We start from the raw sequence: 21,013 nt of genomic DNA, 5'->3' as shown, positions 1-21,013 counted from the left end.
TTTATTAGTTTTACACCAGTACATAATATAAAAATGTAATTATTCTGTTATTTTTTACGCTATAATTTCCTTGTAGTTTCTGTTTAATCAGATAAAAATTATATTTTACTTTTATCTGTTTAAATCTTTATAAAAATCTGTCTGTAGGATTGAATTTGATAATAAAGGCATTTTAAAGATTAGAATCCAAAGTTGCTCAGATTATCTATACAATAATATACAGCCATATTGCAAAAATTACTTAATTGAATTAAGTATGGTATATAAAATAGAAGAAAAGACCAATTTTTCAAGAAAAAATCTTCTCTTAATTTTATTTCAAATATCTTTTCTTAATGATTTTTAAGCCATTAAAAAAATGCTTAAATTAATACTTTTGGATAACTGTACAGCCCTTAAAGAATTAAGGACACTTCTCATATAAAGATTTGTAATTATTAGTTTTAGGTTTTTGTAAATCATTTGTAAATTGAGCATTTTCTCTAATTTGCTAATAGTATATTTTAATTGTGAATAAAATAATAATTTTTAATAAATTTTAGCTATTACCATTATGAAGTTAAGTATCTAACACTGTGCTGGGATGACTGACAGACTAAAATACATTTTAGGTCTTTTTTTTTAAAAAAACTGTTAAGAAGCAATTTGGGTTTGATTTTATATAAATTAGTTTATAATATAAATTTGAAAAATGCAATATTATATAATGTGATTCTTATTGTCTTAAAGAATTATTATAAAATGGAATAAAAATATTCAAATGTACCTAAACTTGCTCCTTAAATTACTACTACAAGAAATACAGTTACCAAAGTTTCCTGTTGTTACACTATGTATGAAAAAGTCTGAAAAAGTGTGGAAAAAGATGACTGTAATTAGAGGTCAAGTAAGAAGTGGTGCATAAAGACTCAAGATGTAAAGCATTACAAGAGAGGATTTAGGAGAGCAGCTGTTTAGTGATTTTGCACTTAACAAGAAATTATTATTTGATTAGTTGCAAAATAATTTGTAACTTAAATATAATAATAATAAATCCTAGATGAAGATCTAGGAAACTATAGTTGAGTTGTGTAATGACTTTAAGAGTTTTCAAAAAGGAATGGTGGAGAGACATTAAATAGAGGTCAATAATTTTCAGCCTATCCTGACAACTGGATAAGGAGAAAGGATGATGATTGGCTGGTAAAAAAAATAAAAACTTGAGAAAAAGGTGCTGCGTGTACAGTGTATCAATTAAATAATGAGATTGTGCTACTAAATATATAAAGTGATTCTCAAAGTTCTCCCAGTACTTTTATAACCTATTCTACTTGTGAGAGTAATGAAAAAAAGTTTTTATAAACTTCATTTGTGAGTTATGGCGGCTAGTGAAAAATTTCACTTTGATTTTAGCTATCCTGGTGAAATGAGGTAGTACTGAAATCTTTAGGATGTTAATTAAGGGGCAGAATTAGTGATTTCTTATGTTTTTGACCTGAAAAATTTAATAAAATAGGTCCCAGAACTGTATCTGCAATCATTTTTGAGAAATCAGGTGAGAACCAATAAAATTGGATAAAAACCCTGTTTTTTATGTTTGACATGCAATAACTTTGTTAAATGGTTAATAAATATTTAAAACATATGAACAAAACTTGTAGATAATTTAATTCTGAACAAAATTGTGTAATATAAGTTGAATAGAACAAAGAAAAGGTAGAACAATTTGAATTTTATTTAGAAACTACACTAGACCGAAGTGCATTATATATTACCAGTTTACAGTAAATGTTAAAAAAATGAGTCCGCCATTTTCAACACTTCTTGGCACACTTCTGTACTGCTTTGGTTGCTCTTTTTAATTTTTCAGAGCTGTCCTTAAGTTGCTCAGCTGCATCCATAATGCAGACAATTAATTGCTCACACGAATGCATTTTTGTTTTTTTTTTTGTACAATTTTTATCATCCATTCCCAGATGGGTGCAAAAATCTAAAGGTGTTTGACCAGCCAATCTTGGTGGCCAGGAATGTGGACCTGTATGATTGATCAATTTCTTTTTGTTTTGTGATCTGGAATCCTGCAAATTGAAAACTTATTTCATAATCTACTGCAACAGCTGCAGCATATTATCATTTCACACACCCAAAATGAACACCATATCAGTATATATACCTCTGTTGTAAATAAGTTTGGCATTACTTCAGTTGTAAAAAGATTATGTTCAAACTGAAATTCATGGAAAACCTTTGCTACAGGTAGCACAGTTCACAGTACCCGATATACTTAATGTACATTACAGAATGATATAAACACTAACACAGTATTGCACATTGTTGATAATCTGTTATTTTATTACAAACTTTGAAATTTTTCAAATAATTTATTGTATTTCTTTCATTATTCAACAGTAAATTTGGTTTTTATAAATTTTTCACATCACCAAAAAAGAATTTGGTTTTTGTTTACATGAAGTACTTTTCTGACAAATTTAGTATGTACTGTTTCTAAATAAAATTCAAATCTTTCCAAAGTTTTCTGTTGCCTAGGAGGAGAATTTCTAAAATTAAAAAAAAATTAGGATAAATAATATTGGAATTTGTATTGATTGTATTTGACACTACTGCCACTAAGCCAGCTTTACCGTAAGAATAACAATTGTGTACTTTTGAAAAAAAAAAATATAATAAATTATTACCTTGTCAAAAAGTAAATAGTAAGTAAGCTTATTACCATGATGAGGAATGGAATGGACGACCTTCTGTCATTACTGAAAATTTGGTGCAGAAAGTTGATGAAAAAGTGAAAGAGATTTCTTTGCTATATGAAGAGTTTCCTCAAGTTTCAGTAAGTGTTGTCTATGAAATTATGAAAAATTATTATTAAATTATCTAAAATTGTGATTATTAAGTTATTAATCACAATTTTGCAGTGGTTACATTACCCAAATTGCAGTGATTATTAAGTTATATGGCAGACTTCTGAGAGTTCAAAAGCTGGTTGCATGATATGACGAGTGCCTTAATATTGGTGGCAATTATATAGAAAAGTAGATTAAAGTACAGGCTTTAACTTAAAAAAAAGTTTTAAGAATAGTGTACTTATTTTTTTTTTTTTAATTTCAAAACTGTACTTGCTTTAATTAAAAACATGCCTCCTGGTTGATACTGTTTTTTCTGGTTAAATTCATGAAATTTTTTGTTTTAAGGTGTTATTTGAACATTTGTGTAAAATAATGTTTACCAGACTTGAAGATTAATTTAAAATTGTTAATTTTTATTAAGTGTTACTTTTCCATAGATAAAAAGTTTATGTTATGAGGATTTATTAATGTAACAAAAAAGTTAAAAAAAATCTTGTCTTTATAATTGTATTTCAATTATTGATTTAACAGATTTCATCTAGTATTATCTTGAATTTTTTTCTATTATTTATAGGTAATGCTGTTAGGAATGTTAGAGCTGAATGATTTATACAAGAGATGTTGTTCTTTAGCTGAAGACAGGGACAAAGAAGGAAGTGTTGATTTTGTCCATCCAACTCGCTTAATCAGTTTTCTTGTTGGACTGCGAGGAAAAAATGAAACAATGGCAATCGGTGGCCCATGGAGCCCCTCTTTAGATGGACCAAACCCAGATAAAGATCCTGGTGTTCTAATTAAAACTGCTATCAGAAATTGCAGAGCTCTTACTGGAATCGATTTGTCTCATTGTACCCAATGGTAGGCGTAACTGTTTGTATTTATTCCAATTATTTTATGTTTATCTTACTCTATACTTTTCTGTTGTTCATTTCAAAGATTCATTTAAATTAAAATCTTTGTTAATTGTTTTGTTTGCTTTTGCTTTATTAATAATAAGTATTAATAGCTTTTTTGTATATCTTATCAGTTTTTCAGGTTTTACTAATGTATTTTTTACTTATCTAATGTTTTATTTAATGTTTTTTCATGAGTGATATGATCACTTAAATGAACAGCAAGAATACCAAGAAATTTGAGCTTAACTTGATTAAAACTTGCAAATTTTGAATTACTGATATTCACTGATTATTTTTTGTTAATTCACTATTACCTAAACGCTTTACTACAATATATATCTACTTCTATACATTATTTATGTAATAATTAACTAGGATATGCATTTATTTGAAGCTTATTTATTTAAATATGATTGCCTAGACTGTCACGATGAGGTGATTGAAATAATACAGTGAATACACAGAAATTTACTCTTTATTAAATACACAAATGAACTCTAGATACTCTTTAATACATGGATCAACACACAGTTACTGAGGAGGTATAAACTCATAGATATGCTGCAACATTTATTCATAAAGGTTTTCATTTCTGTAATGTTTTGATACATGTATTCTAATAAGTAACCTTTTAGCATTAAACTGTTTTTATCCCATTGTGTTTTATTACACAACTTGACTTACGCCAAGCGCTTTCAGTACTATTAGTATGAGCTAATGTTTCAGGATTAATAAAATATGGAATGATTCACCGTCATATGCTCATAATCTTCTGATAATGATCTGTATGAATGGCTTCATTTGTTATGATGTTTGTGCCAGGAGTGATATTTTCAATAATTATAGGCAACAAAATATGAGTTATTCTGTTTAGAACAGTTAAAGAAAACATTGTTTAGTTTCCCTGCAGATTCCCCATAATACTCATTGAGATTAGGTACAATTGGCCCCTATTATATTTCTTTTTAGAGAAACAGCTCTCCATCAATTTTAGTTGTCATGTTTTCTCCACCTCTGACAGCGTTGTTATTCATAATTTTGTACTTGGATATTTTCCTCATATACATGTTCCAATAAGTGGCCTATTTTGATTCAAACATAACTCTCTTAGCAAAATTTAATTGACTTGTCCTCTTTAGACTAACAATAAATAAACAAAATTATTGTTTTACATTTTAGTTGATAAGAATTAAAAAAGTATCTTCAGCTTGTAGTGGTTTATACTCGCAGCATTCTAATTTACTATAGGACCATCTTGTCTATCTGTGATTGCAGAAACAGTTCATTGTCATTATTACAAATTGGGATTATGCCAGAATATCTCTGTTTTGGAAAATTTGACATATGCAGGTTTTGAATGCAGTTCACTTGCTGAAGATAGCATATTTCTCTTTATACTTATCCGCAAACTTGACAACTGACATAGAATCTTATAACGATAAGATAACAATGGAAGACATCCTGTCAAGCAATAAGATAACAATGCTGACATTCTAGGTTGAGTCAAACAAGGAAAACTCTTTAGAAATATTACTATAATACTTTGGTTTTGAATTATTTTTTTAAAATGGTAGAGAATTAATGGAAAAGCACACCATGTTTTTTTTTTTTGTCTTCAGTCATTTGACTGGTTTGATGCAGCTCTCCAAGATTTCCTATCTAGTGCTAGTCGTTTCATTTCAGTATACCCTCTACATCCTACATCCCTAACAATTTTTTTTACATATTCCAAACGTAGCCTGCCTACACAATTTTTTCCTTCTACCTGTCCTTCCAATATTAAAGCGACTATTCCAGGATGCCTTAGTATGTGGCCTATAAGTCTGTCTCTTCTTTTAACTATATTTTTCCAAATGCTTCTTTCTTCATCTATTTGCCGCAATACCTCTTCATCTGTCACTTTATCCACCCATCTGATTTTTAACATTCTCCTATAGCACCACATTTCAAAAGCTTCTAATCTTTTCTTCTCAGATACTCCGATCGTCCAAGTTTCACTTCCATATAAAGCGACACTCAAAACATATACTTTCAAAAATCTGTTCCTGACATTTAAATTAATTTTTGATGAAAACAAATTATATTTCTTACTGAAGGCTCGTTTCGCTTGTGCTATTCAGCATTTTATATCGCTCCTGCTTCGTCCATCTTTAGTAATTCTACTTCCCAAATAACAAAATTCTTCTACCTCCATAATCTTTTCTCCTCCTATTTTCACATTCAGTGGTCCATCTTTGTTATTTCTACTACATTTCATTACTTTTGTTTTGTTCTTGTTTATTTTCATGCGATAGTTCTTGCGTAGGACTTCATCTATGCCGTTCATTGTTTCTTCTAAATCCTTTTTACTCTCGGCTAGAATTATATATCATCAGCAAATCGTAGCATCTTTATCTTTTCACCTTGTACTATTACTCCGAATCTAAATTGTTCTTTAACATCATTAACTGCTAGTTCCATGTAAAGATTAAAAAGTAACGGAGATAGGGAACATCCTTGTCGCACTCCCTTTCTTATTACGGCTTCTTTCTTATGTTCTTCAATTATTACTGTTGCTGTTTGGTTCCTGTACATGTTAGCAATTGTTCTTCTATCTCTGTATTTGAACCCTAATTTTTTTAAAATGCTGGAACATTTTATTCCAGTCTACGTTATCGAGAATGCCTTTTCTAGGTCTATAAACGCCAAGTATGTTGGTTTGTTTTTCTTTAATCTTCCTTCTACTATTAATCTGAGGCCTAAAATTGCTTCCCTTGTCCCTATACTTTTCCTGAAACCAAATTTGTCTTCTCCTAACACTTCTTCCACTCTCCTCTCAATTTTTTCTGTATAGAATTCTAGTTAAGATTTTTGATGCATGACTAGTTAAACTAATTGTTCTGTATTCTTCACATTTATCTGCCCCTGCTTTCTTTGGTATCATGACTATAACACTTTTTTTGAAGTCTGACGGAAATTCCCCTTTTTCATAAATATTACACACCAGTTTGTATAATCTATCAATCACTTCCTCACCTGTACTGCGCAGTAATTCTACTGGTATTCCGTCTATTCCAGGAGCCTTTCTGCCATTTAAATCTTTTAATGCTCTCTTAAATTCAGATCTCAGTATTGTTTCTCCCATTTCATCCTCCTCAACTTCCTCTATAACACCATTTTCTAATTCATTTCCTCTGTTTAACTCTTCAATATATTCCACCCATCTATCGACTTTACCTTTCGTATTATATATCGGTATACCATCTTTGTTTAACACATTATTAGATTTTAATTTATGTACCCCAAAATTTTCCTTAACTTTCCTGTATGCTCCGTCTATTTTACCAATGTTCATTTCTCTTTCCACTTCTGAACACTTTTCTTTAATCCACTCTTCTTTCGCCAGTTTGCACTTCCTGTTTATAGCATTTCTTAATTGCCGATAGTTCCTTTTACTTTCTTCATCACTAGCATTCTTATATTTTCTACGTTCATCCATCAGCTGCAATATATAGTCTGAAACCCAAGATTTTCTACCAGTTCTCTTTATTCCGCCTAAGTTTGCTTTTGCTGATTTAAGAATTTCCTTTTTAACATTCCCCCATTCTTCTTCTACATTTACTACCTTATCTTTTTTACTCAGACCTCTTGCGATGTCCTCCTCAAAAATCTTCTTTACCTCCTCTTCCTCAAGCTTCTCTAAATTCCACCGATTCATCTGACACCTTTTCCTTCAGGTTTTTAAACCCCAATCTACATTTCATTATCACCAAATTATGGTCGCTATCAATGCCTGCTCCAGGGTAAGTTTTGCAGTCAACGAGTTGATTTCTAAATCTTTGCTTAACCATGATGCAATCTATCTCATACCTTGCAGTATCGGCTGGGTTTTTCTCCAAGTGTATATTCTTCTATTATGATTTTTAAATTGGTTGTTGGGAATTACTAAATTATACTTCGTGCAAAACTCTATAAGTCGGTCCCCTCTTTCATTCCTTTTGCCCAGCCCGTATTCCCCCACTATATTTCCTTCCTTGTGATTTCCAATGCTTGCATTCCAATCTCCAACTATTATTAAATTTTCATCTCCTTTTACGTGTTTAATTGCTTCATCAATCTCTTCGTATACACACTCTACCTCATCATCATCATGGGCGCTTGTAGGCATATAGACGTTAACAATCATTGTCGGTTTAGGTTTTGATTTTATCCTTATTACAATGATTCTATCGCTATGCGTTTTGAAATATTCTACTCTCTTCCCTATCTTGTTCATTATGAAACCTACTCCTGCCTGCCCATTATTTGAAGCTGAATTTATATTCTAAAATCACCTGACCAAAAGTTGCCTTCCTCTTCCCACCGAACCTCACTAATTCCTACTACATCCACATTTATCCTATCCATTTCCCTTTTTAAATTTTCTAGCCTACCAACCTTTTTTAAACTTCTAACATTCCACGCTCCGACTCGTAGAATGTTATTTTTTAATTTTCTGGTGACCCCTTACTTAGTAGTCTCCACCCGGAACCCGGAGATCCGAACAGGGGGCTAGTTTACCTCCGGAATATTTTACCAAGGAAGGCGCCTCCATCATTGCTATATGAAAATGTTGAGAGCCACATTTTCTTGGAAAAAAAGCAGCTGTAGTTTTCCATTGCTTTCAGCTGTGCAGTACTCAGAGGACTGAGTGATGTTGATATGGCCGTTTAAATCATTCTGACTCACGCCCCTAACAACTACTGAAAGAGCTGCTGCCCTCTTTCAAGAATCATTCCTTAGTCTGGCTCTCAACAGATACCTCTCTGATATGCTTGCACCTTCGGTCCAGCTACTCTGTATCTCTGAGCACTCACGCCCCCTCACCAACGGCAAGGTCTCATGATTCATAGAGGAGGCATGTTTTTCTAAATATCAAAATAATGTCAAAATTAAAATCCCTTGGCCGAATGGATTTGAAATGAATTAAGATCGAATTTTAAAGGTATATTTATTGAGCTCTCCAAACTTTGTATTTTTAAAAAATCACTCGTCTAAAAACTTTCTGCTCATTAATCAAATGTAGTTATGTTTACTTTTTGAAATGTGCCTTTCATATTCAGTTTTTTATGACATCTTTTTCTAAAATTCCAAATTATTTTCCAAATTGGTACATTCCATTCCCATTTTTAATTGTTAGATGCAATTCTATATTTGAAATTATGCTTAATTTTAAATATCCTTTCATGTTGTTTCAGTTACATGTTGTTTCATATTATTTTAGCTACATATTGTTTCAGTTACAATCTTAGTTTCTTATATTCGTCTATTGCAGTTAAATTTGTTAATGATGTATGTGAGTTGGTATTAAAATAATTATTATTATTCATAGATTTGGTTATGTCATAGTATCTTGACGTTATTTCAACTTTTTTATTTATAGTATTTAATTCTGTTTATTAATAATATACTCTAGTGTATTATACAAAAAAAGAAAAAAAAGTATAAAGTTTCTACCTTTGGGTTAATTTATCGACACGGTTGGATGAACTTCAACTTTGAACATACTGCTGTTCAACATTGGAAATTATTTAGAAGTCATTAGAATGTTAAATTATATTTTTGGAGTAGTAGTGTCATTAATAGAATGAAGATTTTTTTTATATGAGCATCCTGTACGAGTAAGAAATAAGGAGAATGAACAAGGGGAAAAGTTACTGAACAGCCAAAACTGAATTTTGGATAAGGTGTATTAGGAAATTTAGAATCAATTTGACACTGAATTTAGAAAAAAAATCGCTTTTGGCACGCCAGAAGGCGAAGGTAGATTTCACCGGTGCTAAGCAGGGGATAAAAAAGATTTCCACCTTAAAGAAAAAGTTTCACATGTTTAGCATGCGATAAGCCCCATCTTCTTACAATTCCAGCAACATTTTTGTTGTCCCTTGCTGTAATGGTTGGTCACATCAAAAATTGTTTCGTTAAAATTTTAAGGTAATGTTTAGAGGACTAATGACCACTAAACAAATTTGATAGTGTGCCTATTACTGGGGCTATGATTTTTTTGTCTTTAAATACCCATTTTTCCACCCTCTGGGCCAGTGGTATCAAAAACTTTACTTATATAAGTTGTAGGTCCTTATCCAAAGAATGATAGGTACTTCAAATGAATTCAATATTTTACTTAATAAGAAATTTATAGCGATATGTTTTTTGAAAAAGCCCCCCCCCCATTGTCTGATTTTGCCCATTAACAAACTTGACTGAGATTTTTTGTCATTATATTTTCAGTATCAATTGGAAAGTGACTGGTGCAAAATTATGGCAGTTATTGTGTCCACAAGAAAGTGAAATATATATATAGATTTATATATAAACTTCTGAACTGATGGTGGTTTTGGGGTGTGGGGATATGAAACGCGAAGATATGTCGAAGTATTCCAGTAGTTGAATCATGGTACCCATTACAACTGGTAACTTTCTTATGAAATCTACCTAAAAGAGTTGTGGAAGTAGAAGAAACTTTGGAACTATGAGTTATTGCTTGAAATGGTTTTGGTCATGTGAGAATGCATTATGTAAAGGTTTATTACACCAGGGTACTGGAGACTTGGTTGTCAAAAGCTTGTCAACCAGGCATTACCAACTGGCATAATTTCTAGACAAGCAATTGAATAGTGAGCAATAGAAAATCAGTCTCTTTAATAGCGATACATTTTCCTGATCACTTATTTAATATTAAAATATAAAGCTAGAAATATTTTATGTTCAACTTTATTTTTCTGAAAAAAAAAAACTGTTTTATGCTATATTTTTTTAATTTAAAAAAGATGAATTTGCAATAAATTCTAAAGTGTTATGTAGGAAATTTTAGGATGAAGGTAAAAATAATGTTTTAATTTAAAATATTTAAAATCTTTGCATTATATAGTTTTGTAGTCTGTTCATGATCTTAAATTATGTACTCATATATGTGTATGTAATGTATATTTGTGCTATTTGTTTTCTGAATTTTACCTTTATACAAATATACAAAACTAGTATTTTCTAAATTTCTTATACTGCGTACAGGCAAATGTCATTTTAAGATGTTGCAGATCATAGAGTTGCAATAATTTTGTCATGAAATGTGTTGTGTTAAGCTTATATAAATAAAAAGAAAACAATGCATGGTGAATTTCTTTCATAGACACCAAATGAAAGAATTTCATGTAAATATTGTTTACTGTACATTTATCAGAGACGAGAAGAAATAAATAAAAAGTTATATGTATAGCCAAAAAAAGAAAAGGTATATAAAGGAAAGTAGTCATTCTTTCTTGTAATCTTAATTGTTTTGCTAAATTTGAGTTTTCCTTTTAAGTCTTATTTTAAAATGTCAGGAAGCTCGTTAAATTTGCCATAAGTTATATGAAAATATTGAAATAATTTTGTATCATCTTCCACAAGATCCAATATTGAAGTGTGGGATTTCCCAACATCAAGTCTTTTAAAAATATTGTATATAAAATTTTATTTTGTTTTCTGTTAATGTATTCTTTCTTCAAGAACCAAGCTATTTATAATTAAAATTTCATAGTTACGATCAAACAGATTGGGGCACTGACTTGTCTTGCAAGTGATCTGAGAAATGAGTAAACAAATTTTATTGATAGTTGCATAAACTTCACTGGCTGATTTTGCCTGGTGGTGACATAATAAATTGACACCTTTGAAAGAATGATCGGCTGTTAAGTTGGTCAGAGTGGTGATTGATGATTACCTTAAGTCTATCAGAGTGGTGGATAATGAATAAGAGAGATTATGTAGTGTCAGTGAGAGATAAGTAGAAGGGGGAAGCTCTCGTGTTACCCTGGATGGTATTTTTTAGGTGGGTTGAATTATTGTCGCCTTTTCCTCTAAACACGTGTCTTTCTATAGGGCTATCTTCATATTTTTAATTTTTATTAAATTAAGTATAAGAATATAGTTGTTAGTTTTCAGCTTGTATATAGTAAAATATAGTTTATTGTTAAAAAGAGTTACGACAAAACCCTTATAAAACAAGATTGTGGTGTTCTCATGTAAAGTCATTTAAACAAATACAAATTGTGATAATGTGTAACATGATGGGGGCTAATTGAAATAATGGGCTTTTATTAAAGTTCTATGTGAAATACAAAGAAAATTTGAAAGTAAAAAGACAAGTTTGCAATTTACAGACAAAACTAATAATTTTATCGGTAGTGCTTAATATGAAAGATTTCATCTTTCACTCGCCTTTAAAAATATGAAAAATTAAATCTTTCTTCTACTAAATTACTTTTACTTTGTGACAATTTCTATTTTTTTTATAAAATGAGATCAGAATAATAATGGTATGTCAGTTTTCTGAAATTCATTTGTGAGAACTGAAAGATTGATACCAGGCTGATACTGTTGCTGATCACTTCATTACACAAATACCATGACAGTCACAAATACAAAGGTTAATGTACAATTATTATAAATAATAACAGTATAATAAAGTTGAATTTTTGTAAAACTGTTATATGTACATTAAATATAATCACACGCTTACGAATGAATAGATAAATTTTGAAAATTATAAATTTTTAAATTGGCACAATTCTTATAATAATTCTTAACTGTTACCACTATTTAAATCAATCTGTCACGACAACTATAAACTGGTAAGTTTATAAAGCCTAACTAGTAAGTGTATAAGTGTTATTAAGTGTGCTATTTTAGTCTGTGTTTGAGCATATTCAATAAAATTTATATCTTCCCACATTCAAATTCCATTTATTAGGTTTTTTCTGAAGAAGTTTTCTATTGTAAACTTAGTCTGATACTTCATAAGAGACTTTTCTGAGGTTCTTAAAAATTAGATCTTTAAATTATTCTTGTATAGAAAATTAATGCTTATAACTGTGTATCTTATAAACTAATGAGGGTAGAGTGAGATATGAGTTATATTTTTAATATATGAAGATATGTTAATAACAGTGCTGTCTCTATTGCAGCTATTCATCATGATTAGCACTTTTTTTAAATGTTGTCTAGTACTTGCATTATGTCTATGAAATTGAAACAAGATGCATTCATAATCTTAACTACTGAAAACATTACTTCTACTGAAAATAATAATCATGTATATGCTACAGTAGCGAGCAAATTAATCCAAACAAAGGGAATTTTTGTTCTGTTGTAGATAATTTTCATTCTGTGGCAGACTGCTTGCTCTTTGGTGTTTCAGGTTATGTTAGTTCATATACAAATAGAATTAGTGGTTTTTGTGCTTTAATAATTCATAGTCAATTAGTTACCTTGCGAGTTTCTGTTATAAGTTTGTTCATTGATTTTTGTTAATGCTATGGATATAATCCTACAAAAGGAGTAAAAAATTGTTGCTCTGCCCTAACACACACAAATGACTCAATGATTCAAGTGAGTGTAGTGTGGGGTTAGGTACTGTATATGAGATCGTGAAAAGATTTAGAGAAACAGGTTCCGTCTCCGAAGAGAAAAGGAAAATGTGGATGGAAAAAGAAAACCACACCTACACAGGATCTATTACTAATTAGAAAAAGCAAAATTAATTGACGATTGTCAGCTGTAGACTTTAATAGAGCCAGTGGAACTAATATTTCTGATATAACATTGGCAGTGGGAAGGATTGTTCGGAAATGTAAAAAGAAACAGTTATTAACACAGGTTATGATGACAAAAATACTTTACAAAGGAACATAAAGAATGGACTATTGAGATGTGAGAAACATTTATTTTTTCAGTCTAAGACTCATTTCTTTGTTGAAGGGGGGAGAGTAGGCTACATTCATAGACCGTTCTCACTGTCATTATTGTCTGAATTTTCATTCTTGCCATCAGAGAAATTTTTGATACACTGGAATTTAAAAAAAAAAGATAGTCCGGTCGACACACTTTTATGGTGCATTTCTTCAACTTTCTTTAAAGATTTAATGATTCTTTAAAGAATTTTCAATGGATCAATCGCCGACGGAGGCAGAATTTCAAAACCTCAGAAATTAAGATTACATCAGGTAAATTAAAAATAAATGTTATTCTTCAGTAGAAAAGATTATATTTTTCCACTATGATTTCAACAGTGTTGTTGATTAAAATGCAGTTTTAAACTGAATCTTTTCTTTTATAATATTATCGATTTAAATTTTATTAACAAGGTATGTGGAATATATTTCATATTTTTCAGTTTATTTATTTTTATTATTTCGGTTCTCTGTTATATTTAGAAAAAGGAGTAAAGTTTTCATTAAGTTACTTTCACAATTTAGCACTCCCTCAGTATCACATCTTCTCATTCGTATTTAAAAATAATTGTTACAGAATTTCTTCTTAACTCGCAAGCTAACCACCACACTGTACTTCACTGTTGTATTGTTTGAAATGTTTCTGAGCTACAAATCCAAATAGAGGCCAGTACAGGCCTAGCACACACACACACACACACACACACACACACACACACACACACACACACACACACACACACTCATACCCCCACATACACATACACGCGCGCGCATGCACATGTCTTCATGTATTGAGAATTCTGTAATCAAGATTTTACTATTTTTTGGACCTAAGAAACCTGAAAACGTTGAGAAATATAGAAGTCTGGTGGTAAAATTTGAGCAGTACTTAGCCTTTGTTACAATAACTACTAGGAAAGTGAAAAATGAAGAGAAAAAAAATTATTTTGTTTTTGTATTTAGATTAGTTAATCTTTGAATTTTAACGCATGGTTTAATTTTGAAAATTTATTTTATTATAAAAATTATGATAAAATTAAATGAATATTGAGTCTATTGGCTATTGAAAGCTTATGTTAATAAATATTTCTTTATATTTTTTGTTGTGATGGGTGTAAGAATAAAGATATTTATTAAAGTTTTGTGCTCTTTTCTTTATGTGGTCATTTTCTTTGTACATATTATGTGCTCTGTAAATATTGGCATAAAAATAAACTTTTTTAATGTTTGTAACATTAGTACTTGTATTCACGGATGCCGCCGAGTGATGGTCGTCCTGGTAATTCAAAAACCAAACAATTTAGGAAATGTATGGGTCTAATCAGTGATTTATTGATGTTTTAATACAGATTAAAAGAATATTCTATTTCAATGTAGATCAATTCTTTTGTATTAATTTATTGAATAAATTTTTGTGTATTTATGATGGAGAAAGTCTGTAAGTATTATATCAGGAGGATAGTTTTATAATCTTATGGTATATTTTTAATTTGTAACTCATTAGTTTATAGGTCAGAAGCAGGTGTTTTGCTGATGACTTATTTGTCTGCTGGCAGCTTCTTCCTTGGATGACAGGCGTCAGTTTTATCATTGTTGATAAGGTCTTGGAAAAGAATGGAAAAAAGCTGCCAGTAATGTGGATATATTTTATGAGTCGGAAAGTGAAATTTTGTTGATAAAATCTTTCGAATTGTTGACTACCTGGTTTTTTCAGGTTCCGGTTTTTGGAGATATACTACCGGCGTGCAGAGACTGTTCATAAGGGGAAGACGATTCCTGCTAGAGTTGAAACAGTGGTACTCTTTCTACCAGATGTCTGGAACTGCCTGCCTACACGTCTGGAATGGGATGGACTTCAAGGGAGCTACAAGAAACTGCTTGATCGTAAGCTGAATGCAGATCAAGATCCGGCCGATGATGGTGACGCAGCGGATGAGAAGGCAACCGCCTTTTTTATTGATTGTTCATTGATTTTAGTTTTAGTTGTTTATTAGTAATTTTTATTAGTTTTTCTTTGTAACTGGATCTGAACGTGTTGTGACATCTGTGGAGTATCATTTGTTCACTTTTCTGTAACAGTTGTGTATCACTTGGATTCATATTCAATGTCGATGTCATCTGTTGATTTCCATCTTGGCGATGAATCCATCTTCTTTACATGCACTCATCTAGAAGATTGGTAACCGGATTCATATCAGGAGCCAATGTTATGATTTTTTATAATCTTCAGTTACTATAATTTTATATTTAATGATTTCTTTTTTTTCATGTAGTAAATAATATGATGCGGAATTTATTTCATGACTAGTTTACTACAAGTATGAATAAAAATATTTAACCTATGGAATTTATTTATTTAAATTTATTTGCAATTATGTATGTTTTTAATATCTATTTTTTACATATTTTTTTATAGGATGGTGATATCACTGAGATTACTAAGAAGGAACCGACTCATTATTCCCAGTTAGATCCAAAGACTATGAAGGTATGCACTCTTTTAACAAATTGTGTTTTCTTTTATATCTATATTTTCAGTTCTTGTTTAAGACGTAGTGGTTTACCATAGTAGCATCATGCTTTTGTGTCTTTTCCCACTTACCTGTTACTCATTTACAGAACGTATTCTTATTCAGCTGTTATTCTTCCTACATTATATTTAACTTTTTCCATTTAATATTCTTTCTCCTTTCACAATGGCCCACTGGCGCGCATGCGCACACATGTATACATGTGTGCGCACATATACACACACACACACACACACACATATTAGAATTTGCAAAATGGATGTCAATACCTGAATAAACGAATTCTTTCCCATGGATTCTTTGCTTAGTAATAATGTAGTGATATTTATCATTGGTGATTGCACCTTCAGTGTGAGGTAGCCACACTCATCCAGGAGAACAGGTCATTGAAGGAAAGTTTTGAAATGAATTTGGTTTTTAATTATCTTCACTCTTTCTTTTTAATGTGCAGTCCAAATTTATGAATGATTGCAGTTATGAATTTCTACTGTAAAACTTTGGCAGTGTGAATTATAAATTTGATAATTAATAAAATGTAACAGCTATTATTTCATAAAGGCCTGCCATTACCAAACTGTTGGAAAAAATGATCTGAAACTTGAGGATCAAGCCAATATACAAACATTTTTTGTTGGGAGTTATAGAAGCCAGAAATAATATACAAAAATCATGTATTTTGCTTTTTCCTTGAGATTATAAATGTCATATTTATTGCTATTGAAATGAATTCTTTGTAAAGGACAAGCTTTGGTTTGGTGTTTACATTTTTTTTACATTGGCCTATTGAGAAATTATTATTGCTGTCTTAAACAAATGCATTCTTTTATTTGCAAGACTAATCAAAGTGAATCATCAACCATGAAACTGGATGTCAGTGTTTAGAAAAAGTTACTTTTTGTATTAGTTATTTGGTCTTTCATTAAGTTCCATCGAAGTGATAATGAGAGTTAATGAAAATTGAAATAAAACAATCAGGTGATATTAAAAATAATTTTCATATTATTCTATACATGCCAGCATATATTTGTAAAAAATGGGTGGAAGTACTTTTTTGTTGTATCTCATATTTTTTTTTTTTTTCAATTTAGTGTCATTTATTATTTTATTTATTGTCATTTTTGTTTGAGGTCCATTCATAAACCTTTTTTAGTTTCTATTTATACAATTATATTATTCATAAAAGTTTTATAAATTTGAATTTTGGAAATTTTTAATATTTTGCAAATAAATATTAAAGTAAAATTAATTTGCTCTGTTATTACTTTTGGTACTTGCACAGTAGTAACTGGTTTAGTTGTATAAAATTTTAAAAGAAAAGTTTTGATTCCAATATATGCATTCATGTTCCAGTAACTTTTTCAAAGTCTGTTCAATAGACCTAAAATTTATGAAATTTATATTCAAGTGAACTCAATTACATAGTTAAAATATATTGGAAGTCTTAGTAAATATTAATTTCATAGTATAATTAATGTATAGTTTTATAACTTATAAGAGGTTGTAGCAATATTAGGTAAAAGAAAAGATAGGTTTTATTTAAAATAGTTTGGCCAAATCATTTGTTATTATATAATAATATGGATTAAAGGTGTCATCGCTGAGGGAAGAATTGGAAGCTCGTGCGTTGTCTCCTAAAGGTCTTAAATCACAACTTATTGCGAGATTAGTTAAAGCTTTAAAAACAGAACAAGAGTTTGAAGAAGCTGAAGAAAATGATGAAACTGAAGAAGCTACTGCAGCTTTGGTAGCAGCAGCTGCAGTTGCAGCTGCTTCTGTTAGTAGAAATTCTTTGAGATCTGATAAAGAAGATAAGGAAGAAGAAAAAAAGAGAAAAGAGGTAACACTAATTTTCTTTTATTACTGTTTCTGTCTTTTCATCTATTATATTATTTTAGGTAGATTCATAAGAAAGCTATCTATTGTAATGGGTACCATGATTCAACTTCTGGAAAATTTTGAAATATCTTCATGTTTCACATCCCCCAGACCCCAAAACCACCATCAGTTCAAAAGTTTTTATATACATTTATATGTATATATTTCAATTTCTTGTGGACACGATAACTGCCGTAATTTTGTGTCAGTCACTTTCAAATTAATATATAATGACCAAAAATCTCTGTCAAGTTCGTTAATGGGCAAAATTGGACCATGGGGTGGAAATGGGGGGGGGCTTTTTTGAAGAAACAAAATATCGCTATAACTTGCTTATTAAGTAAAATATCGGATTCGTTGAAAGTTTCTACTGTTCTTTGGATAACGGCCTAAGACTTATCTACGTAAAATTTTTTAATGTCACCAACCATTGGCCCAGGGGGTGGAAGAAATAGGATTTTGAAGAAAAAATCATACCTCCCTCAGGTACAGTATTGAATCGGTTTAAAGTGGTCGTTAATCCTTTAAACATTACCTAAAATGTTTTCTTAAAAAAAAAATTGTCAAACAATTTTTGATATGGCCAAAATGTTGCTGGAATTGTAAGTAGATGGGGCTTGTCATATGCTAAACATGTGAAACTTTTTTCACATGCAACCATTGGTTGTATTGAGTAAATTTGAAGTTTTTCTTCACTTTAAGGTGGAAATCTTTTCTATCCCCTACATCGCACTGGTGAAATCTACTTCCGTCTTCTGGTGTGCCAAAGGGATATTTTTATTTGCTTATATGTTAAAAATGTTACATGTATGCTTCTAGTGTGAGAACTTTGCAGAGATAAGTTCTTGGTACTTAAATTTTGTTAACTTAAATAATTTTCTTATTTATATTAATGAATGTAGTTGTCCATTAGTAAGTATAAATAAATTATATAAATTAAGTAAAGAAATATTAAATAAGAACTAAAATGTGAAATATTTTTTGAAACATATTAATAAAAATATATGTAAAATATAAACAGCTCTTCACTCAAATCGCTATTCAGGTATGTTTTTTAATTCATTTCTTTTTAATTGGCTTGTAGATTAAAATTTATACGTAATTATTTCTTTCATTTCATCTCTGTACATAAATGAAGTTTCTGTTTTTTTTTTAAATAAAAAAAACCTTTAAATGATATGTGACTAAAGTAATTTAATTAAAGCATCAATTAGATATAACATTGGCCTTTGGAGGCCTCATGAGTTTTTTCTATCTTAACAAGTTATTCAGTTAATATTATTTTGTTTCAATATTTTTGGTATTTTTGTGGTATTGTGGTTTCTTTTGTTTATAAAACAATTTTTTCTATTCAGTTCTATTTGTATTTTGTCATATACATTATTCTAAAATATTAATTTTAGTGATGTTGACTTCTGGATAAGGTGGAAACTGCATCGTTACAACCTGATAGTTTTGCATCTCCTATATCAAGGAATACCTTACTAGAAATCCGAGCTTGTGTAGTAACATAAAATGGCAATAGCCAAAGCCACATTCACTGAACCGTGTTGCCGTAGTTCTCTAGAGGTAACAATGCTGGGTGCAGGACATTACATGGTTTTATAAATTTTTTAGTGAATAATGACCATTGTAGTCTACACCGATTGAAATTAGTCAGAATTTGTCATCAGCCCATTTCTCCTTTTCATTTCTTTTCTTATTGTTGACCAGTGAGCTCCTACTTTGGGTATGGGTACTTTTGTTGTTCAGATTAACAAGGCTGGTTTACGTTGTTGTGAACTCTAATTGATTGTTACCAAGCTAACCGTCAGCGCTATTATGTTTTGTAGTTCTATATATTTCTTCATTTTGTTTAGTAAAGTTATCACAATTTCTTTATTCGACATCTTTCAAAAACCAGTAATAATAAATATTGTATTAATAATAAGAAATATTAAGAATACTATTATTTTATCAGTACAATACAAGTAATTTTAGCAATGTTTTTAGAACCAGAGATTCAGACTACGTCTTCATTTTAGGTAATTACAATAGAAAGATTTAGCTTAAAAACACAATTTTAGTTATTCTAAATTCACTGTTTATTTATAAATAATATTTAAAAAAAAATACTTCTTGTAATTTAACTTTTTTGCTTGACTTCTCTGTACGTTATTTTATGTGTCTGCAGATGATTGATAACATTCAATAATCAAAATGGCTGTCTAGTTTTAGATTTCAAGTAAATTTTTAATCGTTTTAATTTTTTTTTAATTTTGTTAAATTTTTTAATTTTGTAAATTTTTAATCATAATCTTTTTTTTTTTTATTATAATAAAAATATTAAATCATGTTCAGTTCTATTTTATTGATCACCAGATTCACACATTAAGTAATTTCTACTTATGCACAATGTCGTAGTAACATGCACAAATTAAGATTTATCACAATTTGACAAACTTTTTAGTGTTAATAACCTAGACAGCATAATTGGATAAAGACAAGTAAATTATCTGAAATGAGAATACTTACTTATCCCTATTAATATTTAAATTAAGAATGTTACTAATTGTGTGGCAGTTAAAGACTGGAAATACCATTTGATATTTGGAAGCAGGTATATCTTCTGAATTAGTTTTTGGTAAGGTAACTCAGAAAAGTTTAGTAAGACCATATGCTACTCTGATCTGAGGGAGTGCTGGCCTATGTTTCTGTCCCATGTAAACCTGGTTGACTATGCACTGCTTATGTTACAAGCCTTTAAGAAAAGCTAGATGAAAAAGCTTTTCTTGCGTAATAGTTTGTTTGTTATGATAGCTCTTCTTGTGGCCCTGTTTACTAACTTCACTTTTTATGGAATAGGATTGCACAGATAGCTCATGTAGTGATTGATTCTAAATAAAAAAGAGCCTTCTATTTCTCCAATAGTTAAAAAAATTTAATAAACAGATTTATTGTAATTATTTTTTTGCTATAACTGCTATACAGAAGCGAAGCTATAACTGTATAGAAGAGAAAGTATGGTGATGAGTCAAAATTGGGCTTATCTGCTTTTCACAGAATCTTGACAAATTGATCCCGAAGGACCCCAGAAAACCAAAAAAATGGCATCGGTCAAAATTGGGCGGGCATATTCGGTTTTCACCAAATTTTGAGAA

General features: G+C 30.2%; 1 protein-coding gene across 4 annotated transcripts in view; it reads left to right on the top strand.

Annotated features, from left to right (window-relative positions):
• LOC142322477 (cell division cycle and apoptosis regulator protein 1-like) overlaps nucleotides 1–21,013 on the top strand; it is a 106,255-nt gene that overhangs the window by 40,846 nt on the left and 44,396 nt on the right. For all 4 annotated transcript variants that reach the window (XM_075361600.1, XM_075361597.1, XM_075361598.1 and 1 more), the window contains 4 exons: nucleotides 3,415–3,698; nucleotides 15,182–15,407; nucleotides 15,884–15,955; nucleotides 17,587–17,835. In XM_075361600.1, coding sequence (XP_075217715.1) covers nucleotides 3,415–3,698; nucleotides 15,182–15,407; nucleotides 15,884–15,955; nucleotides 17,587–17,835 — 831 coding nt within the window. The remainder of the gene's footprint in view (nucleotides 1–3,414; nucleotides 3,699–15,181; nucleotides 15,408–15,883; nucleotides 15,956–17,586; nucleotides 17,836–21,013) is intronic.

The sequence above is a fragment of the Lycorma delicatula genome, chromosome 3 (genome assembly GCF_047948215.1).
Source record: "Lycorma delicatula isolate Av1 chromosome 3, ASM4794821v1, whole genome shotgun sequence".
In the NCBI taxonomy this organism is placed as follows: Eukaryota; Metazoa; Arthropoda; class Insecta; order Hemiptera; family Fulgoridae; genus Lycorma; species Lycorma delicatula.
Note: the sequence above shows the minus strand (reverse complement) of the source record. Positions and strands in the feature narration are given on the sequence as shown.